At 41.0% G+C, this 17835-nt stretch overlaps 1 protein-coding gene across 1 annotated transcript in view; it reads right to left on the bottom strand.

Moving 5' to 3' along the window:
- Positions 1 to 17835, bottom strand: part of VIPR2 (vasoactive intestinal peptide receptor 2) — a 216299-nt gene that overhangs the window by 144901 nt on the left and 53563 nt on the right. Inside the window, exon 4 of the mRNA XM_073677673.1 lies at positions 10817 to 10917. Within this exon, the coding sequence (XP_073533774.1) occupies positions 10817 to 10917 (101 nt within the window). The remainder of the gene's footprint in view (positions 1 to 10816; positions 10918 to 17835) is intronic.

Here is a 17835-nt window from a genome sequence, read left to right as displayed (position 1 = left end):
TGCCATTGTAGAGAAAGAATGCCTAGCCATAAAATAGGCCATAGACACGCTAAGGTATTACCTACTTGGCAGAGAGTTTAAATTGGTGTTAGTCCATGTCCCTTTAGATGGTTGAGGGAAAAGAAGGGTAAGAATGTACGAGTAACTAGGTGTTTCTTAGGTCTTCAAGACTTTAATTTTCACGTGGAGCATAGACCTGGGAAGTTACATTCTAATGCTGATGCCCTCTCCAGAATTCCTTCTTTGGTGTCTGAAGGTACCCAAACCCCCAGCTTTGGGCAGAGGGGGGAATATGTGACAGAGTCACTGGTGTTATATGCGAGGAGAGGTATGTGTCACTCAGGATGCTTTCCTGTGTGAACTGAGACCTACTGAATTTCTGCCAGCATGTTATGGGCTGGGAGTTTTCTCTTTAAAGGGTGTGATTTTATGGTAATGATGATAGAGAGGGAGGGAACTCATTCCCCATACCCCCCTCTCAGGGTGTGGCTGAGCAAACTTTAAATGTTCAGTCCTGTTTTTCTCTCTCATTGTGTTGTGTTTGGAGAGGCAAGGTCTCCATACTGGACAGCCATAGCTCAGGATGGAGCTGATGGCTGAACATAACCTGTGTGGGTGAACCGCACACACACACGTATGGACTGTGCTACCATTTATCTTTTGTGTTGTTGTTTTGCCAGTAAGGCAGTGTTTATTTTTGGTGGAGTTGCAGGGCTTTATGACATATAATAAAGCCTGCAGAGAAAACCCGGTTCCTGAGCCTACTTCCAGAAGCGGACGTGCGAGTCGTCTTACCACAGTTGGTGTGAGAGTGCATGTAAGATTCTAGGAACACGTGTACCTGCCACAGAGACCAGTGGATGTCCTGGGTGAAGGCCGGCAGTCAGCCAGAGAAGTCCGGCAGCATGGAGGACCTGGACCTCATTAAGCACCTGGTGCAGAGCCAACAACAGATGCACCAACAGCACTTGCAGAGCCAGCAGCAGCACCAGGAGACGACCAAACTGTTGTTGTAACAGATCCAGTTCCAAACCTGGTTCTTGAGCCTACTTCCAGAAGCGGCCGAGCAAGTCGTCCTACCACAATATAAAATAAAAAAATGAAGCAACTTTATAAATAGTCTTGAGAACAAATATCCTACAACTATGTAACTACAGCCTTGTTCCAGACCTAGGTGCCTTTGCATTGTGATTCTACGAATACACTCCACTTTACTTACATTTGATTGGCAAGTTATTGGCTCCAAAGTCAGCCCAAAATACAGCGGCCTCCTGATGGACTTTTGGGGCCCAATAGTATGTAAATGTTAGAACCTTGCTCTTAGTTTTTTTTTCCTTTGCTGGTCACATGACCTTGTTGGCCTATTTAATCCTGCTCCGCCCTTCTGGCTTTGCTGGACTTCATTGTATATCTACTTTCTAGCTAGCCTGTGCTCTGTGTCTTGCTCTGTTAGTTTGCTTGGTCTACTGACCTCTATGTTCTATATATTTTGTTTGTTCGTCTGTCTGCTACTATTTCTGTTAGGAGGTGTCCCATATTCCTCCCAGTCCTTAGTACTTGTAGGGATTCCTTCCCCACATCTATAGGTCTCCGTACAGACTAGCTTAGGACTTTAGCAGGTCTGATAACAGGATCAGGTTCCCTGTTACATCGTAGGGATTAAGCTGAGTTCTATCGTAGGGACAGATCTCCTCTCTTTCCTTAGCTCTGGTAGCAGAACATAACAGTAAGTCCAGCCAGCAAATTCTCTAAGGAAAGATTTTTCTGTTCCATCATGGTGTCGGTTCAGGATTTGGTTCATCGCCTGCAGGGACTCTCTCTGGAGGTGGCCGAGCTCCGTCAGCACGTGAGTAACTGTCCTGGAGCACATTTCTTGGAGCCTAAGGTATGTTTGCCGGATTTATTTTTTGGTGAACACCGAGAATTTTTTTCATTCAAAAATGCTTGCTTATTGTATTTTCATTTGAGACCTAAGTCCTCTGGGGATGAATCCCAGCGCGTAGGGTTCATAATGTCACTTTTGCGCAAAGAGCCTCAGGAGTGGGCCTTTTCTTTGCAACCTAGTGATACATGCTTCAGATCAGTGGATAGTTTTTTTTCTGCTTTGGGACTATTATATGATGATCCTGACCGTGTCGCATCAGCTGAGACTGAGTTGAGACGTTTAAAACAAGGATCAGGTAATGTGGAAAAATATTGTACTCATTTCCGTCGTTGGTCTACTCAAACAGGGTGGAACGATTCTGCTCTGAAAAGTCTATTTCTTGCTGGGCTCAGTGAAAGGGTTAAAGACCTGCTAATTGCTTATCCTACACCTGAAGATTTGCAACAGGCTATGCAATTAGCTATACGGGTGGATAGAAGACTGCGTGCAAGGGTTAATGAGAGCAAATCCTCTGCTATGTCAGTTTCTGGTTATGAGAATGTGTGTACTAACAGTGGTGAACCGATGGAGATTGGATCGGTGGCACCTCGCTCTCAAGAAAAAGACCGTCGATTTTTTGAAGGCTTGTGTTTTTATTGCGGAAAATCTGGTCATTTGATTAAAGGCTGTGAGCTTCGTATGAAGAAAGAAAAAAAAAAATGGTCAGTCATGCCCGTATTGCCTGTTTAAATTCCAAGGGTGTATTTTTAGCTGCTTCCACGATTGCTCAGGAAAAATTAATGGAATTTCGGGTGTTTGTCGATTGTGGGTCTACTCTGAATGTTATTGATGGGGGATTCGTGGAAAGACTCAATTTAAAACCTGAACCTTTATCATCCCCCATTGCTGTGGTTTCTGTGGATGGTTCCCCTTTGAAGAATATTACTCTCAAGGTCTGTGAATTTCCTCTCACTATTAATGGTGTTCACCATGAGAAATTGGATTTGGTAGTGTTGAATAACTTGCCTTCTCCAGTAATATTGGGATTGCCCTGGTTAAAATTTCACAATCCTGTACTGGATTGGTCTACCAGTGAAATTAAATCCTGGAGCCATAAATGTTATGACAAGTGTTGTAACGGGCGTATTGCAGCTTTGGATAGGGGAGAATTGCCTGTTCCTATTCAGGATTTTTGGAGAGTTTTTTCTGAGAAGGAATCGCAGGTTTTGCCTCCCCATAGAGACTATGATTGTTCTATTGAATTTGTCCCTGGAGCGACTCTTCCTAAAAGTCGTTTATTTAACCTTACTATTCCTGAGAGGAAGGCTTTGGAGGAATACATACAGACAAGTTTGGCCGCCGGTCACATTAGGCCCTCTAAGTCTCCTGTGGCGGTTGGATTTTTTTTTGTAAAAAAAAAGGACGGCGGTTTACGTCCTTGTCTGGATTTTCGTGAGATTAACAAAATTACTGTACGCAATCCTTACCCACTGCCATTGATTCCTGATCTGTTTAACCAGTTAATGGGGGCCAAGTGGTTCTCTAAAATTGACCTTAAGGGGGCATACAATCTGTTGCGCATGAAGGAGGGTGACGAATGGAAGACTGCTTTTAACACTCCTGTGGGTCATTTTGAGAATCTGGTTATGCCTTTTGGTCTTACTAATGCTCCTGCATTTTTTCAGAATCTGATTAATGACATCCTTAGACCTTTGATCGGTAAAAATGTGGTTGTGTATTTGGATGACATTTTGATTTATTCGCAGGATCTGGAGTCTCATTGGCGGAGCGTGCGTGAGGTATTACAGTTATTAATGGACAATTCGCTTTTTGCTAAGCTGGAGAAATGTGAGTTCGCTGTACAGAGAATTAGTTTTTTGGGCTACATTATCTCCAGCAAAGGTTTTGAGATGGATCCGGTTAAGGTTCAGGCTGTGCAGGAATGGCCTAGGCCTATTGGTTTGAAATCGATACAGAGGTTTTTGGGTTTCGCCAATTACTATAGAAAATTCATAAAAAATTTTTCTAGTATTGTCAAACCTCTGACTGATCTCACCAGGAAAGGTGCTGATGCGGTTCAGTGGTCTTCTGAGGCCATTGAAGCTTTTGTGTATCTCAAGGAGAGGTTCACCTCTGCTCCCATCCTTATGCAGCCTGATGTTACTAGGCCGTTTTTGGTTGAGGTTGATGCTTCCTCTGTGGGGGTTGGCGCAGTATTGTCTCAGGATAACGGGGATGGATTACATCCCTGTGCCTTTTTTTCAAAAAAATTTTCGGAGACTTAACTGAATTACGATATTGGTAATTGGGAATTATTGGCTATTAAACTCGCATTTGAACATTGGCGCCACTTCTTGGAAGGTGCGGAATTTCCCGTTCAGGTTCTTACGGATCATAAAAATCTGATATATCTTGATGCTGCCAAGCGCCTGAATGCCCGTCAGGCTAGGTGGGCACTGTTTTTCTCGCGGTTTAATTTCTCCGTTACTTACATCCCTGGTACTAAGAATGTTAAGGCGGATGCCTTGTCTCGCAGTTTTTCTCCCATAGTCGGTGCTGAGAAAGAGGAGAACATTTTACAAGAAGGTGTTGTGATAGCTGCTTTGGACTCCGTTTTGGAAAATGAGATTCTTAAAGCACAGGAGAATGCCCCTTCTAACACTCCTCATGGGAGGTTGTTTGTGCCTGGGACCTTTAGGAGAGATTTGTTTGTTGAGTGTCACGAATCTCGGTTGGCAGGTCATCCCGGAATCTCTGAGACCAAGAGACTGGTGGGTCGCAGTTTTTGGTGGCCTGGATGGCAGAAGGAAGTCATTAAGTGGGTCCGTCAATGTACTATATGTGCTAGATCTAAGTCCTCACATACTCCTGCTGCGGGGTTGCTTTGTCCTTTGGAGGTTCCCAGTGCTCCTTGGACACATTTGGCTATGGACTTTATAACTGACCTTCCCCCCTCTGAGGGTTTTACTGTCATCTGGGTGGTCGTGGACCGTTTTAGCAAGATGTGTCACTTGGTTCCTTTCGTCAAACTGCCCTGCGCTAAAACTCTCGCTAAGGCCTTTGTCAAGGAAATTGTCAGACTTCATGGCGTTCCTACTGACATTGTTTCTGATAGGGGTCCTCAGTTCGTGGCTCGTTTTTGGCGTGCCTTTTGTGATAGGTTGGGAGTTCATTTGTCGTTCTCGTCCGGATATCATCCTGAATCTAATGGCCAGACAGAAAGGAAAAACCAGGATGTTGAGCAGTTCTTGCGTTGTTTTGTGGCAGACAATCAAGAGGGGTGGTCTGAGTTTCTGCCACTTGCTGAATTTGCTCTGAACAATCATACATCTTCTTCTGCTGGTTGTTCGCCTTTTTTTTGTTGTTCTGGGAGACATCCGTCGTTTGGGTCGTTCTCCAAGTTGGGATCTGCCGTGCCTGAGGAGGAGAATTTTTCCGGTGATTTGGAGAGAGTTTGGACGGATGTGCATGGTAATCTTCAGGAGGCCAACAGAAAATCTAAAGACTACTTTGATAGGAAACGACAGGAGGTTTTGTTCACTGTTGGTGACATGGTTTGGTTGTCCTCTAGGAATCTGCGGTTGAGGATTCCTTCAAAGAAATTGGGTCCCAAGTTTGTAGGGCCCTTTAAGGTGCTTCAGGTTGTCAACCAATCTGCTGTTAGGTTGGAGGTTCCTACCTCCTGGAGAATTAATCCGGTATTTCATGTCTCTCTGTTGAAAAAAGCTGTTGTATCGGATTGTGACGCCTCTGCCTCTGTTCCTCCGGTGGTGGAGGACGGGGAATATGAAATTTCTCGCATCCTTAACTCTAGACGGTATAGAGGTAGTTTGCAGTATCTTGTGGCCTGGAAAGGTTTCGGTCCCGAGGATAACTCTTGGGTGAGGTCGGATGATGTTTCCACGTCCAGACTTATCAGAGCGTTTCACAGGAGATTTCCTGATAAGCCTGGTCCTAGGGGATCCGGAGGATCCTCTTAGAAGGGGGGGTACTGTTAGAACCTTGCTCTTAGTTTTTTTTTCCTTTGCTGGTCACATGACCTTGTTGGCCTATTTAATCCTGCTCCGCCCTTCTGGCTTTGCTGGACTTCATTGTATATCTACTTTCTAGCTAGCCTGTGCTCTGTGTCTTGCTCTGTTAGTTTGCTTGGTCTACTGACCTCTATGTTCTATATATTTTGTTTGTTCGTCTGTCTGCTACTATTTCTGTTAGGAGGTGTCCCATATTCCTCCCAGTCCTTAGTACTTGTAGGGATTCCTTCCCCACATCTATAGGTCTCCGTACAGACTAGCTTAGGACTTTAGCAGGTCTGATCGCAGGATCAGGTTCCCTGTTACATCGTAGGGATTAAGCTGAGTTCTATCGTAGGGACAGATCTCCTCTCTTTCCTTAGCTCTGGTAGCAGAACATAACAGTAAAAGCCTGGGCCCTCCTGATGGTTCCCTGGTAATCTGATTGGCCAATTCAAGCTTTTTGGCTTGTATTGCTACACTTCTCAATCATTTAGATAGTCTAAAAACATCTTGCAAAGTAAAAGTACAGAAAAAAATGTGCCAAAACAAAATATATCAAAAGTGCCTAAAATTAAAAAAAAGATTAAATATCAACATGTTTACATGAATATGGAATAATATTTTGGGTAGATTGAATGTGCAAGTATACATTACTTGACAAGGACATTGTAAGGCTGTTGCAACTACATAAGTTGCCATTTCTTACGCCCTACTTTTGCTTCATTGCCACTTGCATATTGTATGACTACTGTACATTGCTACAGGCCAATTTCTGCTCCTCATGTCCATTGTTTGGACTGATATCCAGTAAACTATGCTGTAGACTAATTTGTCATTCTATTAATGGCTGAATGGAATTATTTCATTTATGCCCAAGAAATATAGGCACCAAATTTGGATAAGGTATGCCACGGCCATTGAGTCATAGTCTGCGGAAGTCTTTAATCAGTTTTTCACCTTCTGCTTTTGCAGACTAGAAACGTTAATGATGTGAGACTGGGTAGTGCTGTGTGGAGTATGTTATACACATATTATTCTGTATATATGTTGTCTAGCTTTTATACTTTGTTCTTGCAAGTGGAATAAAAATGCTAACTCATTTATTGATTGAAAGAATTTATGAAAGTCGAGTCAAAAGAATGTGAGAACATGAGAGATTATGGCTGTAATGCACATTATTTATATTATAGCAGCCACTCTTGGATATCTGGGTTGCCCTTTTCAAGACTTTGGCAGTCCACACTGCTTAATAGAAGACATAGGCCCCGATTTTATCAAAGCTTTTACATCAGAAAACTATTAAACAGTAATAGGAATAAGTGCGCCTGTTTGTGCCAAAATGCGTCAGTTTTTCATTCACTTTCACATAGATTTGCTCGTTTTTATGGATTTATAATAAAGTTTTTTTATTCATTGGTAGGAAGTGAAAAATTCCTCTATTCTCGTCTTAAGGTGAGTTTTAGTTTAGTTTGTGTTTATTACCTGGCAAAAGAGGTCATTACTATTATTTGGAAACACAGTGGTGCAATTAATACTTAGAGGTGGCACAGAGGGGGCATTATTACTATTTGGATGCACAGAGGGGGCACTATTATTATTAGAAGTATGAAAGCACAATATGAGCATTATTACTATGTTGAGGCACATATGGGACACAATTAATATTTTGAGGCATAGAAGGGGGCATTATTATTTGTGGAGGCACGGGGCATTATTATTATGTGGAGTTGCAGTGCTAAGCACTATTACTATGTGGATGCACAGTTAGGGATACTATTACTAGACACGGTTGAGGCATTATTGATTTATCAAGACACAGTGGGAGCATGACTATTATGTGAAGACACAGGGGGTTATTATTCCCATGTAGAAGCTCAGCAGAGGAATTATTTCTATGTGGAGACACAGAAGGAGCATTAGTACTGTGTGGGGGCATAAAGGCAGTACTATTACTGTATGGAGGCATTATTATTGTGCACGGCACAGAAGGAGCAATATTACTGACTAGGGCACTATGGATGATACTATATGGTTTATACAGTAGTGGGGAGAAGTGAAAAAGGTGCTGGAAAAGTGATGATCCAAATATGTTTGTTTGTTACATTCTGCAGAGTCCAGAATGGATCCATGGATGGAAGTGGTCATTGCAGTCTGGGCCAAATGGCCAAGAAAAGGGAATGTGAATGGCTATTATCATCGAGATTACAGGTGTGGGAAACCTCAGGCCTGTGGCTCATTTATGGCCATTCATAACCTTTTATCCGGCCCCCAGGGGCCACAGTACTTGGGCCAGCAGCTGTATTTTGACGGCCGCCGGCCCATTAATTTCTTCTTGCTCTGTGAGCATGTGCACACAGTGTTCACTACTGAACGCTGAGGCACGTGCAATGAAAGATTATCCTGACACCAGTGCCGGCATAAGGACGTACTTTGAGGGCATAATTTGTACGGCCCACAAAGGACGGTATAAATATCCAAATGGCCCTTGGCAGAAAAAAATTCCCCCATCCCTGATCGAGAAGATCACCTGTGAGTCACTGGATTTATCTGTAAATTATACACTTTATTGGTCTGCAGAGCACTGATGTAGAACTGGTATCTACAAAACACATAGTCACTTCATCGTGAAAATGTTGATCTTAATACAGTGATTTTGGTTAATGATCGGTATGGTGGTATTTGTCAGTCACTGCTGTATAACCTTGCAATACATAGCTATGGTCAATACATAAAAATAGGCACAAAGACAGATGACTTTTTAGACTCTAAAATGTCCATGGTGCCAACACATCCAATCAACATGGTGGTGGTAGAGTGGGGCCCAGCCCCAAATGTTGCTTTCGAGTCCCTAGGACTCTGACTATTGCACTAATATTTCCTCTAAGCTACTCAGCTTCAAAATTCAACACACTCGATGCACCATTTTGCCTTTGTAACAGGACACCCTGGTAAGCCATAATAAAGGAAGCAGGTGTGGGGGTGGGGTGCTATGTGGGCCACTGTGCTTTCAAATGCCTAAATTTCAGTCCCAGTCCAGCCCTGTTATAAAGTGTCGTGCAACACTACTAAAATGTTGTGTATGTGCAACACTAATGCAAGTGGGCAGTGTTGCTTTGCAGCACTGGGGTCCTGGGTTCAAATCCCACCAAAGACAACATCTGCAAGGAGTTTGTATGTTCTCCCTGTGTTTGTGTGGGTTTCCTCCCGCACTCCAAAGCAAAGTCATACTAATAGAGAATATAGATTGTGAACCCCAATGGGGACAGTGATGCTGTAGTCTGTAAAGGGCTGTTGAATTAATGCATTCATAGCACTATATAAGTGAGTAAAATTCATTGATAAATAAATTAGACTTTAGGCTTGTAATGTCCCACGATTTGGGAATCATACAGTATTGTATTGCATTGTTGCTGTTGCGTTTCTATGGACAAGGTTTTCCTTTTAGAAGTTTGTCCTCTGTCTCTCTCTGTCCTTCTTCCTAGCTCTGATGTCAGTAACCTCATTCTCTGTATGTCTGTCATCTTAAGATCCTCATGTCTTGCAGCTCTGCTTCAAAATAGTCTTACTTACCGCAGTTACTGCTACTGTAATTGTGTACAACTACAAGAATTCAGCTTGAAAATAAACCTTCTCCTGAAATCTTCATATGTGCCTGTGCAGTTGAGTCAAGCTATCTGATTAAATCTCTTTGTGTGAGTACTGGTACATAGATACAGCCGAGAAATGGTGTCTCAAGAGCATCACACTCGCAGCCTAGTTATGGAGTCAGAATAAGGCCACGGCCCCACTATCAGTATTTGGTCAGTATTCAGTCAGTATTTTTTCTCAGGAGTGGGAGCCAAAACCAGGAGTGGGTGACAAATGCAGAATTGGTGCACTTGTTTCTATTATACCTTTTCTCTGATTGTTCCTCATCTGGTTTTGACTCCCACTCCTGAGAAAAAATACTGTCCGTATACTGACCGAATACTGATAGTGGGGCTGTGGCCTAAGGCTGATCCTCATCCTCTTTCTGAGTGGGTGTAAGGCCAATTCAGTACATCAGAGGCAGTATTAATAGATCCAGGTTAATGGTTGTCTCCCCTAAGGTCCACCATTCTTCTCTAAAACTATGCATGCTATCAGACCTTTCTGGAATGTTCTTTAACCTCAATGTAGTTTCTTCAAAGAACAAATATACAGTGGGTTAAGCAGCTTGACCTCATACCTGATACATACAGTGTGTAAATCTGATTATGCAGTTCCCTTAGAAACTGCTGAAAAAAAATGCTTCTTCACTAATGCTTTTCTCCAAACCTATTCTAGATTTCATTGGTTAACTCCTACAGATTATTCATACTCAGGTTAGTTTTTAGCAGATTATTAGATTTACTCTTCTAAATTGACTTTTTCATTACTTGTGATTGCAGGCTTTATAGTCGACATCATCGGTTCCTATTAAAGGATTCAGTTTAAACATAATTATTGAGCTCTATATCTTATTTCTAAATATGAAAATCAATCTGCAATTTTAAATAACACAAGGGTCAAATGCAAAGGAGAAATCAAATGGTACTAGCAAGTCACAGATGGGATTCATGTTAATTTATATAATCATAAAGTCATTTTCATTATTGATATCTTTCATGGTAATGAAAATGTATTGTGTACGATGAGCCAAAAGTCAGAAGCCTCTAAATTATCTAAATATCTAATGTACTCAAAGCACAAGATGACTTAAATAATTTGAGGTCAATGCTATAAAATATGCAATGTAATTATTTTTGATATATCTTTATTGCTTATTTTTTTTACCCTGAACTTTTAAATTTTGCAGTGTATATTTGTAAGTCAGAAGTGGATTCTGACTACAAAGTGTCTCCTCTGTAGACAGGAAGCATATAATAAAACATTTCTCGTGTGTAAATAATTTACTAGTTAATAACATGGAATGACTCACTTTATTAACTTGAGTAACATTTTCATTGTGCCCACATGCATCAAAAATGTCCGGATATGTGTCAGTCCATCCATGCACTGTGCAGGTTCTGCTAATATTTCCTGCAGGGAAAAAATATTGAGATTTTTAGGATTCTTAGGTGAAAATAATCAAGTTTACATGTCCAGCATTTTAGAAATCCAAAATGATGATGGTGATTATTAATTATTAGCTGCAGTAAACCTAGTACTTGTGAGAGCACTAACAATCCTATTTGTTTCAAATCAATCAGAAATATATCCAAATTTATAAAAGCAGAAACAAACTACAAGACAAAAGAAATTACCGTTTACTAAAATCAGCTAAAATTAATGAAATAGAGAATAATTTCTCAATAATTCTCTGCCAATATACGATCTTTATGTTGCAATGTACAATACACAGCACAATTCTATAGCGGTTGAAACTATTTCAGTCATAAGCAATTTTTACCTATCTATTGGATACATGATAACTGCTAGATCGGAGAATCAGAATGGCGTTCCATATGCACTGTTTGACAGTGGACGTACATGTACACTGCCAATCCATGCAAAGTCTACGGAACTGATGCATGCAACGTTCAGCTATCTTTGCCATTCCTACATTCATAACAGTAAAAAAAGTGTGCATGCTCGACCTTTGATTCACTCTATTGAGGAACAGAGGACCACTATTCTGGCAATAGAGCATGGTGAATCGACCCTAGGTAAAATGGACAGTAGACCCATGGCAGCATGATAGCTCAGTGGTAGCACTGTTGCCTTGCAGCGCTGGGGTGCTGGGCTCAAATCCCACCAAGACACCATCTGCAAGGAATTTGTATGTTCTCCCTGTGTTTGTATAGGTTTCCTCTCACACTCCAAAGACATACTGATAGGGAATTTTAGATTGTGAGCCCCAATGGGGAGGCTAGTGTCTGTAAAGTACTGTGGAGTTAATGGCGCTATATAAGTGAGTAAACTAAATAATAAATCTTGAGTGGCAAATCCTATAATATGGGTCCTGTTTTAACAACTGGTTTGCAACTCTCTTACAATTTTCACAGGCTGTTGCTAGCTGCTGAACAATACAGAACTTTGCTAAAGTTAATATTTGTTCTTTATAATTCACTTTGCAATGTGTTTATATGTATGTATGTATTCATACTTTGCAGTGTGTTTATATGTATGTTGTACCAACTGTAAATGAGGTGAGATATTGATAAGGGTTAAATCAATGCATGCTTTATAATAAATGTCCCGGGTCTAACATTCCCAGAAAAGGTTTTCCTAAATAGCAGGGGTGATGTCTAAAGTGATCATTGTAGAGCACAGAGTTTTAACATTCTGAGCTGTTATGTAAAAATCAGAGTTGTGGGGTGTGTGGAATTAGGGTAGCATCATCATGCATGCCCACTCCACATGGGTGTGTACAAAGTGTTAGATTTCCTGCGTTGTTTTGCTAGAGAGGATACAGATGTGTAGGCAAACTGTAGATAGAAACAAGGAGAAAAAAGGCCAGATAAAATGCTAGCAAGCAAGGGTTGAGTAACTCTAACCAACTGGAATGTCACCATAATAGACCAGCTAGAGACAACGAGGAGCATGTTAAAAGCGTTATCCTGCCCTTCACTGCAGAATACCACTGCCACAAGAGATGACTGTGAGAAGGGGGCGTAACCAGCGCTGTGGATATTTACTGTACTGTGATGGTGACAAAGAAAAAGGTAGAAGAAAGTGTTGCTGAGGAGTTTGTCAGCAGACTGTCGCACATACAAGCAAAGTTCCCCACTGTTAGCTTATGAATGTCTACCTCTGTTCAAACCCGTTGCATCTAAAAAGAAATCAATGAGTAAAATCCACTTGAACTGTTGCCTCTGTCTGCATTACTTTCACCATCTACAAGTGGGAAACCACTCTGTTCAACAAGGCACAGTGCATGCATAATGTTTAAAGGGACACACTGCACTAACAAAAGCATTTCTTACAGCCTATCGTCTGTTCTTTGTATGCCATAGATTGAAATGGTTGAATTTTCAAGATTGCCAAGAAAACGCCTCTCTGATAATTTTTTTCTTTGAACTCTTTCTTACAGAATGTGAAATAGATGAATTATATAGAATGTTTTATCACTGATGACACACACGGAGCTACCCAAACTGCATGCTGAAAATTAAGTGACATGTTACTGCCGGTCGCTTTCTGAAACAGTTCAATCAATGTGTAAAGCCAGCCAATGAAAGGAATAATAACGTGATCACTTCTAAAAATAACGTACGGTAAAAATAAACCTGCATCTACAAGTGGGAAGCACAATGAAGACATTCTGTTTCCTGGTAACTACTTGTCACTCTGAATCAGTCTTCAGAATGTGAGTTGGTTTTCTAAGGTAACATAATAATTTTTTTCTTATTAGGATTGTAATGTGAAGGACCAAGAGTAAAGGAAAGAAGGAAAATCTTCTTATTTATCTTCCTCTTCATAATAATAATAATAATAATAATAATATTATATATTTGGCTGCCTTTGTGTGTGCAGTTGGGTCCAGGCAAAGCATATGACAGCTTTTTCAATTAATGATCTGGCCAATCGTTACAGTCAAATATTGTACTATGTCTAACTAAGATGAAAATCACAGTACAATTCAGCATTCTGCTTGTGTGAGGGCATTTGGGCAGTGGGACTTTCATGATGTACTATTCTATAATATGTAAATAAAATACTGTTGGTAGCATAGAAAAGCTTAAAGAAGTTATTCACTACTTGGACAACTCCTTGTCATACTCCACGCTTGGCCCCAATAAAATAAAAAAATGTTCCCGCGGTGTCGCACTCGCTCTCCCTGGACACATGATGCCGGCGCCCAGTCAGCGCTGGCGTCACTGTCCTCGCCTCCTGTCGAATTGAGCATGAAAAGGAAGTCAGACTTCACTTGCAGCCCCTACTTCCTCTTCATGTTTGATTTGTCTGAAGGTGGGGACAGTGACGCCAACGCAGACTGGGCACCAGGGTCACATGTCACAACAACCGCACGGCAGCCCCGGGACCACGAGTGCTTATACTGCTGTTATGGCACCTGAACTGGAGGGGAGTATAAGCTTTTTATTTTATTGGGGCCAAACATTTAGTCCAAGTACTGGACAACCCCTTAAAGTCAAGTCCCCAGTCCCACCCAGAAATGTCTCGTACTTACCAGGGAACACCCACAACTCAAGTGGAATCATCTACTTTTGGGTTGGATTTACATAACCCTGCCTTTCAGTCGGGGCCAGCCAAGAATTTGAGAGGATTATGTTCCAAAAATGAAACATTCCTGTTAAATTCAGGATTGGTGGCAACAATGAAATAATCAATCTAGTGGTAATAAACTGGTAGGGCTCAAGTTGGAGCTGATATTACTACTAGTGTCTCTAGCGGGTGTGGAATTGAATCAGCCCCAATACAAAACAGTTATTACACTGAATTGCTCATTTATGTATGTACAGTATATAATTGAACATAAATCTGTGATGTCACCATAGACAGATAATATAGTTGAAGCATGTGTGTATTTATATGTAGCTGTGTACACGTGTGAATTCCAATAGTTTAATCGTTTTATTCATTTCTTATAATTGGCATCAATATAATTATAATAATGCATACTTGCTAATTTTTATAACTTCTTTTTGGGGGAAATGGAGATTGCGACTGGAAATTTCAGAATTTCTATTTGCATTCTACACATTCACAATATATATACAGTTGTGCTCAAAAGTTTACATACCCCGGCAGAATTTTTCCTTTCTTGGCCTTGTTTCAGAGAATATGAATGATAACAAAATAACTTTTTCTCCACTCATGGTTATTGGTTGGGTGAAGCCATTTATTGTCAAACTACTGTATTTTCTCTTTTTAAATCTTAATGACAACCAAAAACATCCAAATGACCCTGATCAAAAGTTCACATACCCCAGTTCTTAATACTGTGTATTGCCCCCTCTAACATCAATGACAGCTTGAAGTCTTTTGTGGTAGTTGTGGATGAGGTTCTTTATTTTCTCAGATGGTAAAGCTGCCCATTCTTCTTGGCAAAAAGCCTCCAGTTCCTGTAAATTCCTGGGCTGTCTAGCATGAACTATGCGCTTGAGATTTCCCCAGAGTGGCTCAATGATATTGAGGTCAGAAGACTGAGATGGCCACTCCAGAACCTTCACTTTGTTCTGCTGTAGCCAATGACAGGTCGACTTGGCCTTGTGTTTTGGATCATTGTCATGTTGGAACATCCAAGTATGTCCCATGCGCAGCTTCCAGGCTGATGAGTGCAAATTTGCCTCCATTATTTGCTAATGACGTGCTGAATTCATTTTTCCTTCAACTTTTACAAATTTTCCTGTGCCTTTGTAGCTCACACATCCCCAAAACATCAGTGATCCACCTCCGTGCTTTACTGTAGGAATTGTGTTCCTTTCATCATAGGCCTTGTTGACCTCTCTCCAAATGTAACGTTTCTGGTTGTGACCAAAAAGTTAAATTTTGCTGTCATCACTCCAAATTACCTTGTTCCAGAAGTTTTGAAGCTTGTCTCTGTGCTGTTTGGTGTATTGTAGGTGAGATACTTTGTGGCATTTGCGCAGTAATGGCTTTCTTCTGGCGACTCGACCTTGCAGCCCATTTTTCTTCAAGTGCCTCCTTATTGTGCATCTTGAAACAGCCACACCGCTAGTTTTCAGAGAGTCCTAAATTTCAGCTGATGTTATTTGTGGGTTTTTCTTTGCATCCCGAACAATTTTCCTGGCAGTTGTGGCCAAAATTTTTGTTGGTCTACCTGACCGTGGTTTGGTTATTACTAGAGATGAGCGTTGTTCTACTCGAACTGTTCGCCAATCTCAAATTCGAGCTGTTTTGGGCGGTGTTCGAGCCGGTCGGCGAACACGAACAATTTGAGAAAAATTCGGCTGTTCGAGGTTATGTTCGATAACTGTTCGTGCACCAAAATCATAACTGGATTTTTTCTCAGTAATGATGAAAATTAATGTTAATACGCAGTTTGAGTGTACAGCGGGGCGGGGGGAGGGGCAGGGGATGGATCTCTGCAGGAACAATGAAGATCTCCATTTTTTTTTCTCTTTCCCGCATTTGCAGTGGGGAGGTGCAATCTGTCAGCCTATCAGCAGCGCACACACGGAGCGAAGTGCTTTTTTTCACACAAGCAAGGGCATGTGTGATTGGCAGTGTATGTCACATGTCCTTGCCCTATAAGACCAAGTCATTTTCCCCGTCGCCACCATTTTCTCACTGCTGCAGCTGCGTGTTAGACGGCACCGCTGTTGCTGTGTGCGCTATACCTTGTTAATTTCAAGCCAATTTTCGCACAAATATACAGATAGCTTGGGAGTAGGGAATAGTTGTGATTGCAGTCCTTTTAAGGACTAGGTTACAGCATTTCCTACGACTTTTATCAGGCAGGTCTGTGCTCTTAAATAGATAGATTGTGGGAGTAAAGACTAATTGTAATTGGAGTCCTTTTCAGGACTAGGTTACATCAGTTCCTATCAGTTTTTGCCAGGCAGGTCTGTGCCAGTGCTGTGCAAGTTTTTTTCACAGCATTTGGCTGAATCTAGCAAAGCTAATCCTTTTTGGCCTATTGCAGAGTGTGTTAGTCAGTGGAGTAGCCTATCTGTGTTGCAAGATATACCACCTGTGTATAGAATACCAATTTTTTTACTGCACCTAGTGAAGTAAAATCTTTTGGGCATAGCATCATTCTATTAGTCCATCTATACTGACCTCCATCAGGTTGCAAACTGAATATAATTTTTTTCTGCATCTAGCTCTGAAAAAATATTTGGGCTTCTAGCGGTGTGTGGGACTTGGTCTATTAGTCCATCTATACTGACCTCCATCAGGTTGCAAATTAAAAATAATTTTTTTCTGCATCTAGCTCTGAAAAAATATTTGGGCTTCTAGAAGTGTGTGGGACTTGGTCTATTAGTCCATCTATACTGACCTCCATCAGGTTGCAAATTAAAAATAATTTTTTTCTTTATTTATCTCTGAAAAAATATTTGGGCTTCTAGCAGTGTGTGGGACTTGTTCTATTAGTCCATCTATACTGACCTCCATCAGGTTGCAAATTAAAAATATTTTTTTTCTGCATCTAGCTCTGAAAAAATATTTGGGCTTCTAGTAGTGTGTGGGACTTGGTCTATTAGTCCATCTATACTGACCTCCATCAGGTTGCAAATTAAAAATAATTTTTTTCTGCATCTAGCTCTGAAAAAATATTTGGGCTTCTAGCAGTGTGTGGGACTTGGTCTATTAGTCCATCTATACTGACCTCCATCAGGTTGCAAATTGAATAAAAAAAATTTCTGCATCTAGCTCTGAAAAAATATTTGGGCTTCTAGCGGTGTGTGGGACTTGGTCTATTAGTCCATCTATACTGACCTCCATCAGGTTGCAAATTAAAAATAATTTTTTTCTGCATCTAGCTCTGAAAAAATATTTGGGCTTCTAGCAGTGTGTGGGACTTGGTCTATTAGTCCATCTATACTGACCTCCATCAGGTTGCAAATTAAAAATATTTTTTTTCTTCATTTAGCTCTGAAAAAATATTTGGCCTTCTAGCAGTGTGTGGGACTTGTTCTATTAGTCCTTCTATACTGACGTCCAGCAGGTTGCAAATTGAATATAATTTTTTTCTGCATCTAGCTCTGAAAAAATATTTGGGCTTCTAGCGGTGTGTGGGACTTGGTCTATTAGTCCATCTATACTGACCTCCATCAGGTTGCAAATTAAAAATAATTTTTTTCTGCATCTAGCTCTGAAAAAATATTTGGGCTTCTAGCAGTGTGTGGGACTTGGTCTATTAGTCCATCTATACTGACCTCCATCAGGTTGCAAATTAAAAATAATTTTTTTCTGCATCTAGCTCTGAAAAAATATTTGGGCTTCTAGCGGTGTGTGGGACTTGGTCTATTAGTCCATCTATACTGACCTCCATCAGGTTGCAAATTAAAAATAATTTTTTTCTGCATC

Source organism: Phyllobates terribilis, unplaced genomic scaffold (assembly GCF_046119375.1).
Source record: "Phyllobates terribilis strain yellow unplaced genomic scaffold, ASM4611937v1 Scaffold_4__5_contigs__length_816908805, whole genome shotgun sequence".
Classification (NCBI taxonomy): Eukaryota; Metazoa; Chordata; class Amphibia; order Anura; family Dendrobatidae; genus Phyllobates; species Phyllobates terribilis.
Note: the sequence above shows the minus strand (reverse complement) of the source record. Positions and strands in the feature narration are given on the sequence as shown.